This window comes from Anomaloglossus baeobatrachus, chromosome 2 (assembly GCF_048569485.1).
Source record: "Anomaloglossus baeobatrachus isolate aAnoBae1 chromosome 2, aAnoBae1.hap1, whole genome shotgun sequence".
NCBI lineage: Eukaryota > Metazoa > Chordata > Amphibia > Anura > Aromobatidae > Anomaloglossus > Anomaloglossus baeobatrachus.
Genome location: NC_134354.1, coordinates 749980674 through 750004838, shown reverse-complemented (window position 1 = coordinate 750004838; position 24165 = coordinate 749980674). Strand labels below are relative to the sequence as shown.

The 24165-nt window shown below is 43.9% G+C and overlaps 1 protein-coding gene across 1 annotated transcript in view; it reads left to right on the top strand.

Moving 5' to 3' along the window:
• The window catches only part of CFAP300 (cilia and flagella associated protein 300), a 105604-nt gene that overhangs the window by 7251 nt on the left and 74188 nt on the right, over window positions 1–24165 (top strand). The window contains exons 2-3 of the mRNA XM_075337469.1: window positions 13164–13245; window positions 19432–19507. Coding sequence (XP_075193584.1) covers window positions 13164–13245; window positions 19432–19507 — 158 coding nt within the window. The remainder of the gene's footprint in view (window positions 1–13163; window positions 13246–19431; window positions 19508–24165) is intronic.

Below are 24165 nucleotides of genomic sequence, written 5' to 3'. Positions count from 1 at the left end.
TCACACTACTTACCTGCCCGGCGACGTCGCTGTGACCGGCGAACCGCCTCCTTTCTAAGGTGGCGGTTCGTTCAGCGTCACAGCGACGTCACAGCTGCGTCACTGAACCGCCGGCCAATAGAAGCAGAGGGGCGGAGATGAGCGGGACGTCACATCCCGCCCACCTCCTTCCTTCCTCATAGCGGCCGGGAGGCAGGTAAGGGGAGCTTCCTCGTTCCTGCGGTGTCACACGGAGCGATGTGTGCTGCCGCAGGAACGAGGAACAACTTCGTTACTGCTGCAGTAACTATTTTTGAGAATGGACCCCCATGTCGCCGATGAACGATTTTGCACGTTTTTGCAACAATGCAAAATCGCTCATAGGTGTCACACGCAACGGCATCGCTAATGCGGCCAGATGTGCGTCACCAATTCCGTGACCCCAACGAGTTCGCATTAGCGATGTCGTAGTGTGTAAAGCCCCCTTTAGGCTACTTTCACACTTCAGTCGTTCCAATTCCGCCAGGTCAGTCGTTGCGACAAATACGTTGTTTTTTAGCTACCTGTGAAATAACTGATCTGTTGCGTCCGTTTTACGACGGATCAGTCATGATCCGTTTGTTTTTTGGGACAGCCTAATGGGAGTGCCAGACATTTTGGTGAGCTATTACTGTGTTTTCATAGGCCATCTGTGACAGTTTGTAGAGAAAGGGGCAGAATAAATGTTGTTATAGCTAAAATTGTGTGTGGATTATTCCTATCTGGAGCCTTGCAATGTGATTGTGTACATACTGGGCATGCTCAGTAGAACATGACAGAATCCAGCGCTGGATTCCATCGTGCGACGGATTACGACGCAATCCAGCACCATAGACAACCATTATACCTCTTGACGAATTGTGACGGAATCCTGCACAGTGAGTTTTTTTTGGGGGGTTTTTTTTGACGCTCCAAAAAAAACATTAGTGTCGGTTCCTTCCACCCGGCGGTCAGTCATTCCACGACTGATCAGTTGCTTAACGGATGCAACGCAGGGCAATCAGTCGTTAATTCAAGTCTATGGACAAAAGACTAAATCCTGCTAAATATTTTGCAGGATACCATATTTTCTCAAGGCAACGAATTGTGACTGATGGAACAAGACTGAAGTGTGAAAGTAACCTAAGGCTACTTTCACACATCAGTTTTTTTATCAGTCACAATCCAGAAAAAAAACAGATAAAACTGATTCGGCGCTGGATCAGTTTTATCCCCATTGATTTGTATTAGCGCCAGATTGTGCCTGATGGCCTTGTGTTGCATCCGGCTTTTGCCGGATCTCTCGTAATTGGCTAATGTGGCGGCCAGATGGAACGTCTCTTGTAACGTTTTTTGTCTCTGACAATCCGGATGCGGCGCGATACAGCATGATTTACAATGGAAGCCTATGGACGCCGGATCATGTGTCAAAAAACGGATGCGGCCGCCGGATCAGTTTTTGTAAACTGAGCATGCTCCAATGTATTGAAAAAAAAAAACGGATCAAGCAAAAAAAAAAAAAAACGGATGCAAAAATGTATGCGCCGGATCCGTTTTTTGACGGATCAGGTATACCGGATCAGTCTAAAAAAAGATCAGGGGCATCCGTTTTTGCATATTCTGCGCCGGATCCGTTGCATCAGGCACACGCCGGATTGTGCCCGATGCCAAAAAACTGATGCGTGAAAGTAGCCTCCTGCTGACAATCTCTGATAGTGGGATTTAACATGCCCCAGCGGGGAGCGGGTTATTCCCTGCTCCCATTGGTGATTTTGTGACATGATTGAGGGGCACTAATCGTTATGACAGCCGGGGATCATCCGATGACCCTGTGTCTGTCATGAAAAATGTTCTGTGAGCGACATTCATAGGAAATCAGTATTTCGGCTGTACAGAAGAGCGGTGCTGATACCCTGCTTTGTATAGCCCAGGCGATCAGATAAGCGCTGCTTCAAGTCCTCTAAAGCTGGGTTCACACTAAGCGACAGCGACGTCGCTGTTACGTCACCATTTTCTGTGACGTAACAGCGACCTTGTAAGTCGCTGTTATGATCGCTGCTTAGCTGTCAAACACAGCAGAAGCAGCGATCATAACTTCGCTGTGCTACATGTGCAGAGAGCAGGGAGCCGCGCTTAGCGCTGGCTCCCTGCTCTCCTAGGTACAGTACACATCGGGTTAATTACCCGATGTGTGCTGCAGCTACATGTCACAGTGCAGAGAGCAGGGAGCTGCGCACACTGCTTAGCGCTGGCTTCCTGCTCTCCTTGCTACAGTATACATCGGGTTAATTACCCGATGTGTACTGCAGCCACATGTGCACAGAGCAGGAGCCGGCACTGGCAGCAAGAGCGGAGGCTGGTAACGAAGGAAAATATCGGGTAACCAGGGAAAGGGCTTCCCTTTGTTACCCGATGTTTACGCTGGTTACAGCTTCGCAGCTGCCAGACGCCGGCTCCTGCTCTCTTCATTTCGTCGCTCTCTCGCTGTCACACACAGCGATGTGTGTGTCACAGCGGGAGAGTGACGACCAAAAAATGAAGCTGGACATTCAGCAACGACCGGCGACCTCACAGCAGGGGCCAGGTCGTTGCTGGATGTCGCACACAGCGACAGCGACTGGACGTCGCTGCAACGTCACAGAAAATGGTGACGTAGCAGCGACGTCGTTGTCGCTGTGTGTGACACCAGCTTAAGGGACCTTATTAATTTAATGAATTAATTGTATTGTATTAATACAATTTAAAGTGGAAAAAATGTTTTTAAAATTATTTAAAAAAATAGAAAAACCTCAACAGTTCAAATTGCCCCCTTTTTTTTCCCCATTGAAAATAAAATAATTAAAAAAAAAAATACACATTTGGTATCGCCGCTTTCAGAAATGCCCGATCGCACGGTCTAATATATAAGTGTGTGTGTGTGTGTGTCGCTAAAGGAATCCGCAGAGGCTCTTACAATCACAAAATTTTGCAGAGACTCCTCTTGTGACTCAGGGAACGTCATAGACTATGTTTTGACAGGAAAATGTAACCAGGGCTGTGGAGTCGGAGTCGTGGAGTCGGAGTCGGAGTCGGAGCTCATTTTGGTGGAGTCGGAGTCGGAGTCGGTATAAAATGCACCGACTCCGACTCCTAAAATATATAATAAATTGGGGACAGGAGTGCAATGCAGAATGTTCTGAATATTTTACTAAATAATAACATTTAGTATAATGCTTATATTTAAGTGAAAAATTTATTGTAGTACAATGTGAACATCAGACATTTAATTGTTTTTATGATACAATAATCAAGATATTTGGATAGAACATAAAATATTTATTGGAATACAACTTTAGAACACAAAAAACTAATAAATTGTAAATATGTAATTATTTATATATATATATATATATATATATATATATATATATATATATATATATATATATATATATATATATATATATATATATATATATATATATATATATATTAGTGTATATACACACACACAAGATATATATGTAATCTACTGTATATTACATAGTGTATTACATATTTACAATTTATTACAGTTTTTTGTGTTCTAAAGTTGTATTCCAATAAATATATTTTATGTTCTATCCAAATATCTTGATTATTGTATCATAAAAATTATTAAATGTCTGATGTTCACATACACATGTTCATGTATTACAATAAATTTTTCACCTAACTATAAACAATATATGTAGGAGCCGGAGCCGGAGCCGGAGCCGGAGTCGGAGTCGGAGCTGGAGTCGGAGTCGGTGCAAGAGAATTTGAGGAGTCGGAGTCGAAGGTTTGGCTTACCGACTCCACAGCCCTGAATGTAACCCCGCGCTTTACAGTTACTCTCCAAAAAAAACTCCATTAAAGTGAGTGGAGATGCGAGTTACAGGCTATTACTCGCAGCTGTGAGTGGTTGCTATAGGAACAAAGGACATTCATAGTATAAGAAGCTCATGTGTGAGGTAATATAATGTCAGTGGGGAGACACACACAGACTGATAGACAGGCTGACAGGCACAGACAGAGAAAGAGGCACACAGGGAAAGAGACAGACAGGAGGGAAAAAAAAGCCAGACAGACAGAGAAAGAGACAGACACACGGGGAAAGAGACAGAGGCAAGCAGACAGGGAAAGAGACAGACACACAGAGACAGACACACAGAGTGATAGAGAAAGACAAACAGAGTGACAGACAGACACTGATAGAGACAGAGACAGACCTACTGACAGAGACAGACACACAAATAGACAGGGAAAGAGGCAGAGAAAGACATACAGAGAAAGACAGACAGAGACAGACAGAAGCAGTCAAAGAAAAAGACACACAGACAAAGACTGACAGGGAAAGAGACAGACAGAGAGATAGAGAAACAGTTACTATCCCAGGCAATGCCCGGGTACCACAGCTAGTATTACAATGAAATACAATAAGAGGCGATAAATACATTGCATCTACCCAAAAATAGTATCAGTAAAAACATCAGATTAGGGCGCAAAAAAATAAGTTTTCACTGAGCCCCAGATCCCGAAAAATGAGAACATTATGAGTCTTAAAAAAAAATTGTCTCTGTTTTCTTTCACTACTTAAATTAAAAAACTAAAACTATACATGTATGATATCTACGAACTCATACTGATCTGGGGAATCATATTGCCAGCTCATTTTACCATGTAGGGAACACTGTAAATAAAATAACCCATAAAACAATTGCGGAATTGAACATTTTTTGCAATTTCACCGCACTTGGAATTTTTTTCCCCCATTTTTGAGTACAATATGGGGCAGAATGAATGGTGTCGATCAAAAGTACAACTCATACTGCAAAAAAAAAAAAACAAGCTATATTGACAGGAAGGAAAAAACAGAAAATGGCCACAGTGTGAAGGGGTTACAAATAATAATAAACACCATTATCTTTTTAGCAGCTAGCACCTGTTCACACTTGCTCTATTTGGAGATGACATTTTTTAGTATTTGTACGATATCTGTCTGGTATCGCCGTAATCGTACAGACCTGGAGAATCCTATATCCAGGTAATTATTACTGCCCGTATAAGAGTGTAAAAACAAAACCCCCGAACAAACAGCGGAATTGCATCATTATTTTTTTTTCTCACCCTTTCACAACATTTGTACTTGCGTTCCCCATTTTTCAGTACATTGTAAGATATAAAGAATGGAGTCATTCGAAACTGATTCGTCCGGCAACAAAACAAACCCTTGGTCAATGGAAAAATCAAAAGGTCGTGCCTCTTGGAAGAAAAACTGAAAATGCAAAATATTGAAATTCAAGGGTTAAAATGTAGTAATAAATCTGATCCGGAAACTGCAAGGGTTAATAGTCAGCATTAGCGGGTCACATTCAGTCTTGCTGAAAAATTGTGCAGCTCCAGCGACTGACGGCTCGTAACACAGACCTGTCTGTTCCTTCCCGGCTCCTTTTCCCCTTGGACTTCAGTCGCCCCGCTATGTGCTATGGGCTCGCTAATAACCAGTAAATACCATTAAATCGCTCGCTCATTGCTGGGAGTAAGCGCTGGAAATAGCGGGACGATTTAAGGTCTTGCAAACGCTTTTTGGTCCCCTTTCTTGTACAGTGGGGGGACTGGATTTAGAAAACGTGACCAGGCTGTGGTCAGCGCAGCTCCTTCACACGGGTCTCAGTGTTACTAAGATTAAAATGTAATGTAATGAGAGATCCTGGAAAAGTGGAGGATACGACTGCTTTAGAATTCTAACATGGCCTTTTAATTCCTAGGCTAAATCCTCTGGGAGCCTCATAACTTCTTTTTTTTTTTTTGTAACCCCTGCTAAAAATTAAAAGAAAAGTTTTATACTTCTACGGGAATTGGAGTATAATTGGTTAATGTAGACTATAAGGCTTTGTGTCCTCGTGACAACGTACCCGCGGATTTTGCCGCGGCAAACCTGCAGATTTTTCTGGATTTTCCAGATAAAGCCGCAGGTTCTCGCAAGTACAGACAATTCCCCATGTTATCCTATGGGATTTGGGGAGTGCTGTATCAATGCTGCGGTATGTGCGGCTGCGAAATATGCTGCGGATGTCCCGCAGCCGCACGTGACTGCATGTCAATTATTCATGCGGAAATATCTGCGGAATTCCCGCTCTTCCACTATGGAGATACAGGGCGGGACTTCAGCAGGTATTTCCGCACTTGTCCCACAGGTTTACCGCAACAAAAATGCTCAGAACCCGCAGCAATGGATAGCTACCGATTCCGGGGAGCAGCTGCGGACAAACCTGCGGGAAAAATCCGCGGGTACATTGTCCCGTGGGTACATAGCCTAAGGGTTTGTTCACACAGGTTGGATATGCTGCATATTTTGTAGTTGGGAAATCTGCAGCATATTACAATATCTCATCTAAGCTGATCTCAGAATGGAAATTAAAGTGATTTTATTTTAACGGGGACTGACGAAGGGTCTTCTGAGTAGTGGGCAACCCCTTCTCATTCTCTGTTTCCCTCCATTAAAATAAAAAAAAACAATCACTGATCTCAGGGAGACTAGCTAGAGAAAACACTGCCGGCAGCCAGCGAGGGCGCTCAACACAGTGAAATCCTAGGTGCATTGCTCCATGGGAAGTATGCAAATCAAAAAAAATACCCCGAAAGCTGTCTGTGGATGGATACCTGGCCTTGGTATTTCCCTTGTCATAACTTTAAACTCGTCAAAGAGTTGGATATTGACTAAAAGGGCCACTTAATATGGTGGTTATGTGGTCTCCTTAAAAAGAGCCACTCCTTGGCTAGGTCCTTCCCGGAGGGATATCTGGCTATTTTCTGTCGAGACTCCTAACAGAGGCTCCACGGACTTTTTTTGATTTGTATACCTCCATTAAAATAAACACACTTCCACTCACCTATCATGCCGACGCGATTTCACCACTCGTTCTCCCGGAGATCACGTGACATTATGACACACCAGGCTGCGGTTTGCTGTAAAAAATGAGCTCTGATAGTCAAAGGAGGGGTTGTGCACTACTTGTAGAACTCCTTCTCATTGCCCATGTTAAAATAAAACAATGGAAATGAAGGAAGGGTTAATCTCCTGCGCTGCCACAGTCCAGACGATGTAGATCAAATAAGATTTATTGGTCAATGCGTTTCAAAGCTCTCAAAGGCTTCTTCATCAGAATAAATGTATTCCTATATGGTATATGATTGTCCTGATTGAAGAAGCCTGTGAAGGCTTTGAAACGCGTTCACAAATAAATCATATTTGATCTACATCGTCTTCACTGTGTGGCAGCACAGAAGGTTAACCCTTCCTTCATTTCCATTGTTTGGTCTCCATGTGGGTTCTGCAGTGGCCTACAGGCATTTATGGTGTTTGTGACCTGCACAACCACATGAGGTGAGCGAGTTTTTCTCTTTTCTCTTTTACTTTCTAATTGGATAAGACCCTATTTGTGCAATCTCTCTTTCAAGCTCCTGTTTTATTCCTGTTAAAAAAAAAAAATACTCGCTTCTTGTGTCATCGCTGTTTCAGTGCTCGCTCTCCCGGGGATCACGTGACATTATGACACACAAGCCCTGCACCCAGTCACAACCGGCTTCACTCTCTCCGCCTATGGAGGTTTCAAACATCAAGAGGAAGTGAGCGGTAGCCGCATCCATGGCTTTGTCCTGATGTTCGGTAAGTCAAAGACGGAGAGAGTGAAACCGGGGATGACTGGGTAGAAGGCCAGGTGTCATAATGTCATGTGATCCATGGGAGAGCGAGTGCTGGAACAGCGATGGCACAAGAAGCGAGTTTGTTTTTATTTTAAACAGGAGCAAACATGGGGAACGAGAAGGGTTTAGAAATGATCCACATGTCAATTCATTTATTTAGCTGTTGACGTGATGTCACCGCTGCACACAAACAGCAGAGATCGGGCAGCGGCGGACTCCAGGGGGATCAGTAATACTTTTGTTCATTTATTCATAACTACAGCAGCTTATGTCTTAGTATTTTTTGCAATCTTCTTAAGGAATTGCAAAACAAAGTACAATGGAACCTTATGAGCATAATTGGTTCCGGGAGTTTGCTCTTAAACCAAGTTACTCTTATATCAAAGCAAAGTTTCCCATAGGAAATAATTGAAACGCAGACAATTCGTTCCACAACTCAAAAATATTTACTGTGTATATACAAGGTTATTACAGTAATACAAAATAATGTAGTGTATTCATATAAAATTATTACAGTCACTAATACAAAATACTGTACAGTAAAAAACAAAAAACAAGTTAAACTGCACGTAGCTTCCAATAGAATTGTTGGTGTGCGGGAGATACAATACAAGCAATGGCCTGCACTGGTTATCAATAAGAAAGCACAATACTGTATCCACAAATGCAAATTGATAGACATGCTATATAGTATATACTGTACTGTACAATGGTATACTGTATACAATACATATGTACAGAAAGTTACCGTCAGAGCACAGTGAAAGGACAGAATCTGAAGTGTGCACGGTGAGTATTTGCTCTTATTGCAAATCATTGCTCTTTAACCAAGTTACAAATTTGTAAAAATCTTTGCTTGTCTTGCAAAACGCTCTTAATCTAAGGTTCCACTGTATTGTCCTAATAAGAACTCTGTATAGCCTTGCAGGAAGAATTCGGACGACCAAGCAGCAGCCCGTAGATAGGAAAGATCAAGTCATCATTTGCTATATATATATACAGTTAGGTCCAGAAATATTTGGACAGTGACACAATTTTCGCGAGTTGGGCTCTGCATGCCACCACATTGGATTTGAAATGAAACCTCTACAACAGAATTCAAGTGCAGATTGTAACGTTTAATTTGAAGGTTTGAACAAAAATATCTGATAGAAATTGTAGGAATTGTACACATTTCTTTACAAACACTCCACATTTTAGGAGGTCAAAAGTAATTGGACAAATAAACCAAACCCAAACAAAATATTTTTATTTTCAATATTTTGTTGCGAATCCTTTGGAGGCAATCACTGCCTTAAGTCTGGAACCCATGGACATCACCAAACGCTGGGTTTCCTCCTTCTTAATGCTTTGCCAGGCCTTTACAGCCGCAGCCTTCAGGTCTTGCTTGTTTGTGGGTCTTTCCGTCTTAAGTCTGGATTTGAGCAAGTGAAATGCATGCTCAATTGGGTTAAGATCTGGTGATTGACTTGGCCATTGCAGAATGTTCCACTTTTTTGCACTCATGAACTCCTGGGTAGCTTTGGCTGTATGCTTGGGGTCATTGTCCATCTGTACTATGAAGCGCCGTCCGATCAACTTTGCGGCATTTGGCTGAATCTGGGCTGAAAGTATATCCCGGTACACTTCAGAATTCATCCGGCTACTCTTGTCTGCTGTTATGTCATCAATAAACACAAGTGACCCAGTGCCATTGAAAGCCATACATGCCCATGCCATCACGTTGCCTCCACCATGTTTTACAGAGGATGTGGTGTGCCTTGGATCATGTGCCGTTCCCTTTCTTCTCCAAACTTTTTTCTTCCCATCATTCTGGTACAGGTTGATCTTTGTCTCATCTGTCCATAGAATACTTTTCTAGAACTGAGCTGGCTTCATGAGGTGTTTTTCAGCAAATTTAACTCTGGCCTGTCTATTTTTGGAATTGATGAATGGTTTGCATCTAGATGGGAACCCTTTGTATTTACTTTCATGGAGTCTTCTCTTTACTGTTGACTTAGAGACAGATACACCTACTTCACTGAGAGTGTTCTGGACTTCAGTTGATGTTGTGAACAGGTTCTTCTTCACCAAAGAAAGTATGCGGCGATCACCCACCACTGTTGTTATCCGTGGACGCCCAGGCCTTTTTGAGTTCCCAAGTTCACCAGTCAATTATTTTTTTTCTCAGAATGTACCTGACTGTTGATTTTGCTACTCCAAGCATGTCTGCTATCTCTCTGATGGATTTTTTCTGATGTTCTGCTTCACCTCAATTGAGAGTTCCTTAGACCGCATGTTGTCTGGTCACAGCAACAGCTTCCAAATGCAAAACCACACACCTGTAATCAACCCCAGACCTTTTAACTACTTCATTGATTACAGGTTAACGAGGGAGACGCCTTCAGAGTTAATTGCAGCCCTTAGAGTCCCTTGTCCAATAACTTTTGGTCCCTTGAAAAAGAGGAGGCTATGCATTACAGAGCTATGATTCCTAAACCCTTTCTCCGATTTGGATGTGAAAACTCTCATATTGCAGCTGGGAGTGTGCACTTTCAGCCCATATTACATATATAATTGTATTTCTGAAAATGTTTTTGTAAACAGCTAAAATAACAAAACTTGTGTCACTGTCCAAATATTTCTGGACCTGACTGTGTATATGTGTGTGTATATATGTATATGTGTATATGTGTATATGTGTGTGTGTGTGTGTGTGTATGTATATATATATATATATATATATATATATATATATTTTCCTTGTAATATTAGCTGATATGTTTTTGTGCCACATGGTTCAGAATGGCAAAGGTGGCTCATAAATTTAGTGCAAAATAAAAAACAAAAGTTCCTTTCTTCAGTGTGATTTTATTGTGAACCTGATAGCTGATACATACCTCCTGATCTATGGGCACCATGTATCAGGCAATGGTTGTATAATTTCAACCCAGTATGCTTGACTCTGAAATGCAGTAGCGTTTCAAAGAAAAACATATTTGAGTCAGTCAGTGACCAATCCACACTGGGACTAGTCAGACAGGTGGTCTGACTATATGGAGAAAAGGTATGCACACCAGTGACTATGTAAGGGGAATATATGAAGTAGCAGAAACTGCTGTGTGAATACTGACATGAAAAATCCAATAGCTATATGCAAGAATGAAAATATGAAAAATGGAATCTGCATTACTGCCATGAACATATGAATAAAGAGAAATTTTAGCTATTGAATTGATCAATGCAATAGAGCTTCAACACTACGCCAAAGTATTTCTTGAATCTGTCTAAAACATCTGGATAAGCAAAGATGTTGAAGGAAAAAAAAAAAAAGACTTAAAGGGAACCAATCACCAGGATTTTTGCATATAACTTAAACTCAGTGCTATACTGGCGCTATCAGGCTGATTCTATACATACCTGTAGTAGTCAGCTCAGATGTTTAGGTTTTGAAATTCAAAAAAGTGAAGTTTATAAAATGAGCAGCTTCTTGAGTGACAGCAGCTGAGGATCAGATAATATCTGGGGGGGTATTCATAGTTATCCCCTCCCCCTGTCAGAATTAGGATAAGCATTATACAAATGATTTACTTTTTCTTGAAGGACCTGTGGTGAGATCATACCCATGTGACCTGGACTCCATCTTTGGTGGCTAAGGCCCCGCCCCTTCTGGTCACCTGGGTATGACCTCACACAGGTCCTTCAACAAAGTGAATCATTTGTATAATAGTTATCTATATATGTAATTGCCTTATTCTGTTTGTCTTGCTCCAAAATGACGTCATTACAGTGACAACCGTCGCCACAGCGCGTGCGCTAAAGAGCCTGCGACCAATGGCTCAGCTAACTGAACAGCCCGAACTACGGGCCGACAGGACGACGCCCGACACTTTTCCCCTTTGCCGCACCCACACTGAGCCCCGACTCCCCGGTGAGTGCTGCACTCTGCCCTCTGCATGTATACACTGAAACTAAAAAAGGGGGAGACAAAGGGCGCAATAGGGTCTTACCCGATATAACAAGTGGTGATAGGAAAGGAACAGTAACACTCACCTGATAGGGTTGTGCCAGTCACAACTCCTTCAAAAGCATGTGAGTGTCCGTGTGATTCAAGCAGCGGCCCCGTATAACAATATAGAAAGTTGATTAAATATAGAGAGGGAACCACGGGTATATGCCGCGCTTAAAAACCACTGAAGTTGAAATGATGTGAAAATTTCTCTTTTATTTACAGCATTCCTACGCGTTTCAGAGACAAAGACCGTCTCCTTCTTCTTTTTTCCCTGAAGAAGGAGACGGTCTTTGTCTCTGAAACGCGTAGGAATGCTGTAAATAAAAGAGAACCCGTGGTTCCCTCTCTATATTTAATCAACTTTCTGTATACACTGAACACACACACACAGTCACCTGTCCCCAGCACTGACGCCCTTAGCGCCATTGCTCAGCTCCACCACCCCGAACTCCGCCCTCCGCATGTATACACTGAACGAACACACACACACACACACACACAGTCACCTGTCCCCAGCCATGCAGTCCCCGGTACTGACGTCCTCAGCGCCATGGCACCGTTCGGCTCCACACACCCCACACTCCGCCCCCCGCACACATTACCCCGCAGGATGGGGGCACATGTCAGGAATGTGGCTGCACCATGATGGGGGCACATACCAGCATTGGGCCACATCACAGCATCAGCATATTTTTACTTCACTTTACACTGTTCATGGCCTTCTTTCATTATAAGCCATGGACATCATTAAACATTAGACTCCTCTATTAAAAATGCTCCTTCTGTTGTTTGTCATTTTAAAACCAATAAACAATTATAAGAATACTAAATTAACCCTAACCCCTCCAGTCCATTCATTAACTTATTATTCAATCTGCTAACCTACATACACACTCTAGACTACCCGATATGTTAGAATCGGGCCACCTTCTAGTGCTAATTATAACAGGGGGAGGGGAGAACTATGAATATATTATATGATCCTCAGCTGCTGTCACTCAACAAGCTGCGCATTTTATAAACTTTACTTGCTTGTGTTTCAAAACCTAAACATCCTATCTGACCACTAAAGGTATGTATAGAATCAGCCTGATAGTGCCAGTATAGCACTGGCTTTAGGTTATATAGGAAAATCCTGGTTAATGGTGCACTTTAAAAAATGAGAACATTTATAAGTGGAGCAAAACTATAGAGAATAAGGTGCAAGTTCTAAGGAGAATGACAAAAAGCAAATTACTCCAGAGATGGGTAAAAAGAGCAGTGATGAATGGGGGTTGAGATGCAGGGGCGACATCATTGGTGCAGCTGTACAACCGCACAGGAGTCCAAGGGGGTAAGGGGGCCCATTTCTACATCCAAAACAGGTGGAGTTGTGCATTTTTAATGAGTTATTGATCTGTATGTCTATGTCTTTAATTCTACGGAATTGTAATTGTCGATATAACCTGTATATTTCTGTCCATGTCAGGTCCATGAATGGGAGAATCACAGCCCAAACCTTCCGCTATGACCAGTACTTCCAGGCCTATCAGAAGGAGGACTTCGTCCTGGTAGGTTGTATCATCATAGTATCATAGTTTTTAAGGTTGAAGAGAGACTCTAAGGGGCACTTTGCACACTGCGACATCGCAGGCCAATGCCGCGATGCCGAGTGCGATAGTCCCCGCCCCCGTCGCAGCAGCGATATGTGGTGATAGCTGGCGTAGCGAAAATTATCGCTACGCCAGCTTCACACACACACTCACCTGCCGTGCGACGTCCCTGTGGCCGGCGACCCGCCTCCTTGTTAAGGGGGCGGGTCGTGCGGCGTCACTGTGACGTCACACGGCAGGCGGCCAATCGGAGCGGAGGGGCGGAGATGAGCAGGATGTAAACATCCCGCCCACCTCCTTCCTTCCGCATAACCTACGGAAGCCGCGGTGACGCCGGTAGGAGATGTTCCTCGCTCCTGCGGCTTCACACACAGCGATGTGTGCTGCTGCAGGAGCGAGGAACAACATCGGCCTGTCGCGTCAGCGTAATTATAAATTACGCCGACGCTGCACCGATGATACGATTACGACGCTTTTGCGCTCGTTAATCGTATCATCGAGACTTTACACACTACGATGTCGCATGCGATGCCAGAAGTGCGTCATTTTCAATTTGACCCCACCGACATCGCACCTGCGATGTCGCAGTGTGCAAAGCCCGCCTAAGTCCATCTAGTTCAACCCGTAGCCTAACATGTTGATCCAGAGGAAGGCAAAAAAAACCCAATGTGGCACACAAGCTCCAATGGGGAAAAAATTCCTTCCTGACTCCACTATGGCAATCGGACTAGTTCCCTGGGTATCATATTGGTGGTAATGTTTGTCCCACTAGTTATCAGCCTAGAAGAAACCTTCTCCTCCTGAGTCTTTCCTCTCAATCTTGAAGGATTTCTTGGCTGAATTGATATCTCACTAATTTCATAATTATTTTAGTTTGTCAGCATTAAAGGACTTGGGTATTCTTATTACAAATAAGCTGAGCAGCAGCACTCAATGTCAGGCAGCAGCTGCTAAAGCAAACAAGATTTTAGGGTGTATAAAAAGAGAGATTAGATCCCAGGACCCCAACATATTGTTACCCCTCTATAAATCACTTGTAAGGCCACATCTGGAATATGGGATCCAGTTTTGGGCTCCACATTTTAAAAAGGACATTCAGAAGTTAGAGTCAGTTCAAAGGTGGCAAATAGATTATTACAAGGAATGGAGGCCGCCCGTATGATGACAGGTTGAAATAGTTAGATATGTTTTAGCTTAGAGAAAAGACATCTCAGAGGAGATCTCATTTATATGTATAAGTACATGTGTGGTCAATATAAAGGACTGGTACATGACTTATTTCTTCCAAAGACAATACTAAGGACCAGGGGGCACTCACTGCGAGTGGAAGAAAAGCGATTCCGACAGCTAAATAGGAAAGGGTTCTTTACAGTTAGAGCGGTCAGACTGTGGAATGCCGACCACAAGAGGTAGTAATGGCAGACACTATAACAGCTTTTAAAAAAGGGCTGGATGATTTCCTCAGTACACAAAACATTGTTGGTTACAAATGACTTAGTGACCAAATGTATAATTGGTGGAGGAAGGTTGAACTGGATGGGGGCTTTTTTCAACCTATGTAACAAGGAGATTTAACGACTTGCAAGAGGTTCTCCTGGGAGGAAGTGCAAATCTAGGGACTATTACGATCCAAACTGTCAAAGAGGACCGGTCCTGACTCGCCTGTAATAGTAATTATGTGACTCATGAAATGACAATTCCGGAGCATCTTTTCTTATAACTGTGCATTGCGCCTTCCTCTCTTACTCCTCCTGGAAATTTATACATAAATTGCCAACTGGGTGCTGCCATTTCCCTGATCAAAGAGGGTGTGGCCTTATCTAGCTTGGCATTGTGAACACTGATTGGATAGTATCATAACACGCAGGGACACGCAATCTCTCACATTCGGCAATTTATTTATACATTTCCAGAAGGAATAACCGAGGAACGGCGCAATATGAAGGTGTGGGGGGGGGTCCATCTAGAATTGTCATTAAGGAAATGCATATTTAATAAAATACGTATGTCAGGGGAGCTGACAGGTTCTCCTTAAAGGGGTCAACTCATCGAGCACATTGGTGTCTGGGATGGACTGGGGGGGCACTATCCTCTTTGATCCCTGACACTTGCTAAAAGGAAGATGGAAGATATCTGTAGCTTTATATACCTGACTAGAAGGTGGGCCGATTCTAAGGTATTGGGTAGTCTAGAATGTGTATGTAGGTTATGGACTGGAGGGGTTAGGGTTAATTTAATATTCTTATAATTGTTTATTGGTTTTAAAATGACAAACAACAGAAGGAACAGTTTTAATAGATGAGTCTAATGTTTAATGATGTCCATGGCTTGTAATGAAAGAAGGCCATGAACAGTGTAAAGTTAAGTAAAAATATGCTGATGCTGTGATGTGGCCCATTGCTGGTATGTGCCCCCATCATGGTGCAGCCACATTCCTGACATGTGCGGAGGGGTGGAGCCGAGCGGGACCATGGCGCTGAGGACGTCAGTGCTGGGGACTGCATGGCTGGGGACAGGTGTGTGTGTGTGTGTGTGACACTGTGTGTGTGTGACACTGTGTGTGTGTGACACTGTGTGTGTGACACTGTGTGTGTGTGTGTGTGACACTGTGTGTGTGACACTGTGTGTGTGACACTGTGTGTGTGTGACACTGTGTGTGTGTGTGTTTGACACTGTGTGTGTTTGACACTGTGTGTGTTTGACACTGTGTGTGTGTGACACTGTGTGTGTGACCGTGTTTGTGTTCAGTGTATACATGCGGCTGGGTTGCCGGTGTGGCCTCCCGGGGGTGAAGCACTCACCGGGGAGTCGGGGCTCCGTGTGGGTGCGGGGAAAAGTGTCGGGCGTCGTCCTGTCGGCCCATAGTTCGGGCTGTTCCGTTAGCTGAGCCATTGGTCGTAGGCTCTTTAGCGCGCGCGGTGTGGCGATGGTTGTCACTGTAATGACGTAATTTTGGAGCAAGACAGACAGAATAAGGCAATTTTTTATATATATATATATATATATATATATATATATATATATATCTATCTCTATATAATACCGTATTTTTCGCTTTATAAGATACACTTTTGTTCCCCCAAATTTTGGGGGAAAGTAGGGGGTGCGTCTTATAAGCCGAATATACGATATGCGATTTCAGCACCACCGGAGATTGACAGCGGCTGTACATATTATATGAGCGGGAGCAGGAGATCAAACGCTGCCGCCGCAGCGTTCAGCTGCCCCCAGCACAGCGTCCCCACCTTCCCTGGACCCTGCAGTATGTGTGTTTATTTATATATATATATATATATATATAATATATATAATATATATATATATAATATATATAATATACTGCAGGGTCCAGGGAAGGTGGGGGCGCTGTGCTGGGGGCAGCTGAACGCTGCGGCGGCAGCGTTTGATCTCCTGCTCCCGCTCATATAATATGCACAGCCGCTGTCAATCTCCGGTGGTGCTGAAATCGCACGCAGTGAGGGGCTGGGGGAGCGGTGCATATTATAAGTCTCTGCGCGCCCCTGTGATGGCACATGCCCCCCCTGTTAGATATGGCCCCCATGCTGCTGCTCATTCTAAAATAAAAAAGCTTTACTTGCCCCCTCCAGCGTGTCTCCCCGTGTCCCTGCTTCCACTGTGATCAGGCAGGCAGAGATCTCAGCCTGCTGTGCCGATCACATGACCGCACTGAGAACCAGGAAGTAAGGAAGAGAGGCATGGAGGGAGACAGGAGGGAGATCAGCGCTGGAGGAGGTAAGGAAAGAGGGTTTTATTTTACTATGGGCAGCAGCCTGGGGGCGATATCTAACACAGGGGGACTTGTGCGATCTATATAGGGGCCATGGGCAGCAGCATGGGGGCGCTATCTAACACAGGGGAACGTGTGCAATCCATAGGAGATCATGGGCAGCACAGGGGAATGTATGCAATCCATAGGGGGCCATAGGCAGCACAGGGGAATGTATGCAATCCATAGGGGCCATGGGCAACACAGGGGAACGTGTGCCATCACAAGGAGGCTATATTCAATATAAGGGGGCCATATCCAGATTAAGGGGGCTAATTTTAGGATGGGGGGCTATGAGGGACATATACCCTATATGATTTGTTAGAGGGACACTGGCATTATAAGATGGACCCCATTTAACATTAAAAAAAAAAAAATCTCTTTTCCTTCACCAAATTTGGGGGTGCGTCTTATAATCAGGTGCGTCTTATAAAGCGAAAAATACGGTAGATGTTTTCTTGGATGAGGGCTATAGTCAGACCATCAATGCCGGGGGGGAGGGGCAGTTTGCACCTCTTGTGAAATATGATTGATGGACACATCCACTGTATTCCTTTATTGATAATATTGTACCATTGGGTATGTTATATGCCGTCATTTCACAGGAGTGCATGCTCTGGGGACAGATCCGCTATAAATGCCCCACCCCTTAAAAATGAGATCTAATTTATATAGTCTACACCGCTTTCCCAAAAATACACATTTTTAATGATGCGTTCCCTTTACTACTTGGTTCAATTGTAGGACGGGTTGACTTTTCCGTCACGCCATTCTGCTTCTTCTTAACCATTCAGCTGTCAGACGAGTTAGCGCGAATTGGAGGCGAAATTGAACGGCAGTGATACTAATCCCAAAATCTGTGCATGTAATTAGTGGCAGACTTACTACCTGAGACCGTAACGTTTCTCATAAATGACTTTATCAGATGCCAGCGCGACTCGCATTGTGTCCAGCAGACGTAACGTATGTTAATGACATTTCCATATTTACACCGTGCCACTCCAATTGTGATCAGGGGGCATTTACTTAGTCTGTCGTTTCTTATGAGGTGCTGATGTAAAGAGCCATTTATTAAGAAGTGTATGCACTGGCCTCTTTAAAAAAAAAAATTAGGCATATTTGCGTTGTTGAATGTCTGAATCTTAAGTGCAAAATTTGCGCAATTATCTGACATAGATTCTAATAAATCTGTTGGATGGCACTGACCTATTCTGTTAAAGGGAATCTGTCACCAGGTTTTTTACCACCTAATCTGAGAGCAGCATAACATAGGGGCTCCTGATTCCAGCGGTGTCACTTACTGAACTGCTTGGTTTAGTTTTGATAAAATCACTGATTAATCAGCAGTAGATTATCATTACAGGACTACTTGGCGTGCTACAGGTAGTCCAGCATATTCATGAGCTCTGTATAACTGCTAGATCTGCAGCAGAGAAAACAGTGATTTTTATCAAAATGACAGCAAACAGCTCAGTAAGTGACACATCACTGGAATCAGGGTCTCTGCCCCTACATTATGATGCTCTCAGATGGGGGAGCAAAAACCTGGTGGCAGATTCCCTTTAAGCCTCAGCCACTTTATTAAAAAGTGTCGCGAGTGGTTTAAAAAAACTTTTTGTCACCATCCAGCACCTCTATCCTACAGACAGTAAAAGAAGGGGCAGATAAAAATATTCATACGTGACGGTGCACCCTTTTGCTACATTTATTGAGCTTTGGCTCTAAAAGGGATCGTTCTGATTTGGAAGTTTTACAGAAATTGATTAAATATTATGTATTTATTATACTCAGCATTTGCCTAAAAAAAAAAAATCAAATATATAAAGCTGTGCGTGCGTGCGTGCATGTCCACTAAAGGAATCCGCACCGTCGCATTTACAATCACGAAATTTTGCACAGACGCCCAATGTGACTCAGGGAAAGTCAGACTAAGTTTTGACGGGAAAATTTAACCCCGCGCTTTACAGTTACTCTCCAAAAAACCTGCTTACATTAAAGTCAAAGGAGCTGCGAGCTATAGGTTATTAATAGCAGCTGTGATTGGTTGCTATAGGAACAAAAGAAATTGTTAGCATAAGAAGCTTATGTGTGAAGTAATAAGATGTCGGTGGGAAGACTGATAGAAAGAGACAGACAGAGATAGAGTAAGAGGCAGACAGGGAAAGAGACAGACAGGGATAGAGACAGAGGCAGGCAGACAGAGAAAGACACAGACAGGCAGAGGCAGGCGGAAAGAGGCAGAGGCAGGCGGAAAGTGGCAGAGGCAGGGGGAAAGAGACCGTTACTATCCCGGGCATCGCCCGGGTACTACAGCTAGTAAATAAATAAAATACTCCAATGTTCATTATTGTTCATAGGCCTTCTTCCAAGACCCCAGTGTGACGCTCCACCTGAAATTACTCTCCGGTTCATCAGGACAATGGACGCCTCTAGGTAAAGTTCTCGTCATGATAATGTTATGCCGCTTGGGAGTGTTGGTATATACATTGGGGGAAATAAGTATTTGATCCACTACTGATTTTGCAAGTTTTCCCACCTACAGAGAATGGAGAGATGTGTAATTTTTGTCATTGGTACACATCAACTGTGACAGAGAGAATAAAAGAAAAAATCCAGAAAATCACATTCTATGATTTTTAAATAATCAATTTGCATTTTATTGCATGAAATAAGTATTTGATACAATAGAAAAACAGAACGTAGCCCCTTTCACCCCCGGGCGATTTTTTCTGTTTTAAATTTTCATTTTTTTCCTCCCTTCCTCCAAGAGCAATAACTTTATTTTTCCTTCAATATTGTCATATGAAGGCTTATTTTTTGTGGGACAAGTTGTACTTTTCAATGAAACCATTAGTTTTACCATATAGCAGAGGTGGGGAATCTTTTTTACTGCCGGGGGCCATTTGGAAATTTCTACCAACCTTTAGGGGGCCGCACAAAATTATCATTGTGAAAATTACCCTGCTACGTTTTGATCAAACAATTAATTAACTCACCCCTACTGTGGTGGCCGGAGCTGCTTCTCTTTTGTTCAGCGGTTAATTTTCAGTGATATTGATCATGTTGGCTCTCACAACTGCTTTTCCAGGATTGTCAGTCTGGAGCGCAGTCAACTCTTTGTGATAATAAGATTGGTAAATGATATACATCACATAACAGACACTGGGACTGCTGTACATACATCACAGGAGAGGCTGGGCGCATATACATCACATAGGAGACACCGGGACTGCTGTATATACATCACATAGGAGACGCTGGGGCTCCTGTATATACATTACAGGAGATGCCCCAGCCCCTCATGTGATCTATATGCCCCAGCCCCTCATGTGATGTATATTCCCCCAACGTCTCCTGTGATAGATAGATTATATATATATATATATATATATATATATATATATATATATATATATATATATATATATATATATATATATATATATATATATATATATATATATATATATATTACACACACACAGTTAGGTCCAGAAATATTTGGACAGTGACACAAGTTTTGTTATGTTAGCTGTTTACATAAACATGTTCAGAAATACAATTATATATATAATATGGGCTGAAAGTGCACACTCCCAGCTGCAATATGAGCGTTTTCACATCCAAATCGGAGAAAGGGTTTAGGAATCGTAGCTCTGTAATGCATAGCCTCCTCTTTTTCAAGGGACCTAAAGTAATTGGACAAGGGACTCTAAGGGCTGCAATTAACTCTGAAGGCGTCTCCCTCGTTAACCTGTAATCAATGAAGTAGTAATCAATGAAGTAGTTAAAAGGTCTGGGGTTGATTACAGGTGTGTGGTTTTGCATTTGGAAGCTGTTGCTGTGACCAGACAACATGCGGTCTAAGGAACTCTCAATTGAAGTGAAGCAGAACATCCTGAGGCTGAAAAAAAAGAAAAAAATCCATCAGAGAGATAGCAGACATGCTTGGAGTAGCAAAATCAACAGTCGGGTACATTCTGAGAAAAAAGGAATTGACTGGTGAGCTTGGGAACTCAAAAAGGCCTGGGCGTCCACGGATGACAACAGTGGTGGATGATCGCCGCATACTTTCTTTGGTGAAGAAGAACCCGTTCACAACATCAACTGAAGTCCAGAACACTCTCAGTGAAGTAGGTGTATCTGTCTCTAAGTCAACAGTAAAGAGAAGACTCCATGAAAGTAAATACAAAGGGTTCACATCTAGATGCAAACCATTCATCAATTCCAAAAATAGACAGGCCAGAGTTACATTTGCTGAAAAACACCTCATGAAGCCAGCTCAGTTCTGGAAAAGTATTCTATGGACAGATGAGACAAAGATCAACCTGTACCAGAATGATGGGAAGAAAAAAGTTTGGAGAAGAAAGGGAACGGCACATGATCCAAGGCACACCACATCCTCTGTAAAACATGGTGGGGGCAACGTGATGGCATGGGCATGCATGGCTTTCAATGGCACTGGGTCACTTGTGTTTATTGATGACATAACAGCAGACAAGAGTAGCCGGATGAATTCTGAAGTGTACCGGGATATACTTTCAGCCCAGATTCAGCCAAATGCCGCAAAGTTGATCGGACGGCGCTTCATAGTACAGATGGACAATGACCCCAAGCATACAGCCAAAGCTACCCAGGAGTTCATGAGTGCAAAAAAGTGGAACATTCTGCAATGGCCAAGTCAATCACCAGATCTTAACCCAATTGAGCATGCATTTCACTTGCTCAAATCCAGACTTAAGACGGAAAGACCCACAAACAAGCAAAACCTGAAAGCTGCGGCTGTAAAGGCCTGGCAAAGCATTAAGAAGGAGGAAACCCAGTGTTTGGTGATGTCCATGGGTTCCAGACTTAAGGCAGTGATTGCCTCCAAAGGATTCGCAACAAAATATTGAAAATAAAAATATTTTGTTTGGGTTTGGTTTATTTGTCCAATTACTTTTGACCTCCTAAAATGTGGAGTGTTTGTAAAGAAATGTGTACAATTCCTACAATTTCTATCAGATATTTTTGTTCAAACCTTCAAATTAAACGTTACAATCTGCACTTGAATTCTGTTGTAGAGGTTTCATTTCAAATCCAATGTGGTGGCATGCAGAGCCCAACTCGCGAAAATTGTGTCCCTGTACAAATATTTCTGGACCTAACTGTATGTATGTATATGTATATGTATGTATATGTATATATTATGTGAGGTAGCACGGTCGGCTGCGCAGCAGAAGACACGGGATCCAGGCATTAAGTTTCACAGCACACGGTTTAATGTCCAAACAAAAGTCCACACCAATATACATGTGCCTCTCCAGCAGAGAACTCAGGGAGTTGTGTTCACTCCCTCACACCCGGCACACCTGACCTTGTTCCTGTTTCCATTTAACCCTTCCTTCAGCCTGTAGGGAAACAGCATTAACCCTAGAGTGGATTTACTTTCTATCATGGAGTGAGCACAACCGGGACGAGACATACCGGCCGTCATAGATAACCCCGGTCACAGTCTCACATACCCCCCCCCCCCCTCAGTTCAAGCGTGCGGGGTTGAACTCTCGCCATCAAACACGGGCCGCGGGACAAGGCATCGGCGTTGCCCTGCAACCTACCGGCCCTATGTTCAACCGTAAACCGGAAGTTCTGCAGAGAAAGGAACCACCGGGTAACCCGGGCATTCCGTTCCTTGGCGGACCTCATCCAGACCAGTGGAGAGTGATCCGTCACCAAGCGAAACTGCCGTCCCAGCAGGTAATAGCGTAGGGACTCCAAGGCACACTTGATCGCCAGGCACTCCTTCTCCACTACGCTATAATTCCGCTCGGGAGGGGTGAGCTTCCTACTTAAGAAGGTGACGGGGTGTTCCTCCCCCTGAACCACCTGAGACAACACTGCCCCCAGGCCGACCTCTGAGGCGTCAGTCTGTACTATGAACTCCTTCCGGAAATCAGGGTGTATGAGAACGGGCTGTCCGCACAGGACCCCCTTCAGGGCCCGGAAGGAGTCCTCGGCCTGCGGAGTCCAGCGCACCATGACTGACTTCTTGCCTTTGAGAAGGTCCGTCAAGGGGGCTGATAGTCCCGCAAAATCCTTTACAAACCTCCTGTAGTACCCCACGATACCCAGGAAGGCCCTAACCTGCTTCGTGGTCAGGGGTCTAGGCCACTTCTGGATTGCCTCAACCTTGTTAATTTGGGGCTTAATCACTCCTTGGCCTATCACGTAGCCCAAGTAGCGGGCTTCCGTGAGTCCCAACGCACATTTCTTGGGATTGGCTGTCAATCCGGCTGTTCGAAGCGCGTCCACCACCGCTTGTACCTGTTCCAAGTGGGTCTGCCAATCGGAGCTGTAAATAATGATGTCATCAAGGTACGCTGATGCATACGCCTGGTGGGGTTCCAGCACTAAGTCCATCAACCTCTGGAACGTGGCCGGAGCGCCATGTAACCCAAAAGGCAAGACAACATAGTGGAAGAGACCCTCCGGCGTAACAAAAGCGGTTTTCTCCTTGGCGGACTCCGTCAGTGGCACCTGCCAGTACCCCTTGGTCAGGTCGAGCGTGGTAAAATACCGCGCCTGTCCCAGCCTATCAATCAGCTCATCCACCCTGGGCATGGGGTAGAGATCGAACTTGGATATTTCGTTCAATCTCCTAAAGTCATTGCAGAACCTTAAGGAGCCATCGGGTTTTGGTATTAGGACAATCGGACTAGCCCATTCACTCCGGGATTTTTCGATGACCCCCAGGCGTAACATTGTCTTTACTTCCTCCGATATGGCTTGTCGTCGAGCCTCCGGTACCCGGTATGACTTCAGGCGTACCTTCAGGTGGGGCTCGGTGACAATATCATGTCGTATCAGACTGGTCCTACCGGGCAGCTCGGAGAAGACATCGGGGTTCTGCTGAACCAACCGTCTGGCCTCTTGCCTCTGAGTCTTGGTGAGGGCTTCTCCAATCCTTACTTCCGGTTCGTCCTCTCCGGAGGTCGCTGGAGCCGGAGGTGAACGACCCGAAGAGGAGGGAGATGGGGAAAAAACAGCCATCAGGCTTTCCCGTTCCTGCCAAGGCTTTAATAGGTTGACATGGTATATTTGTTCAGGTTTCC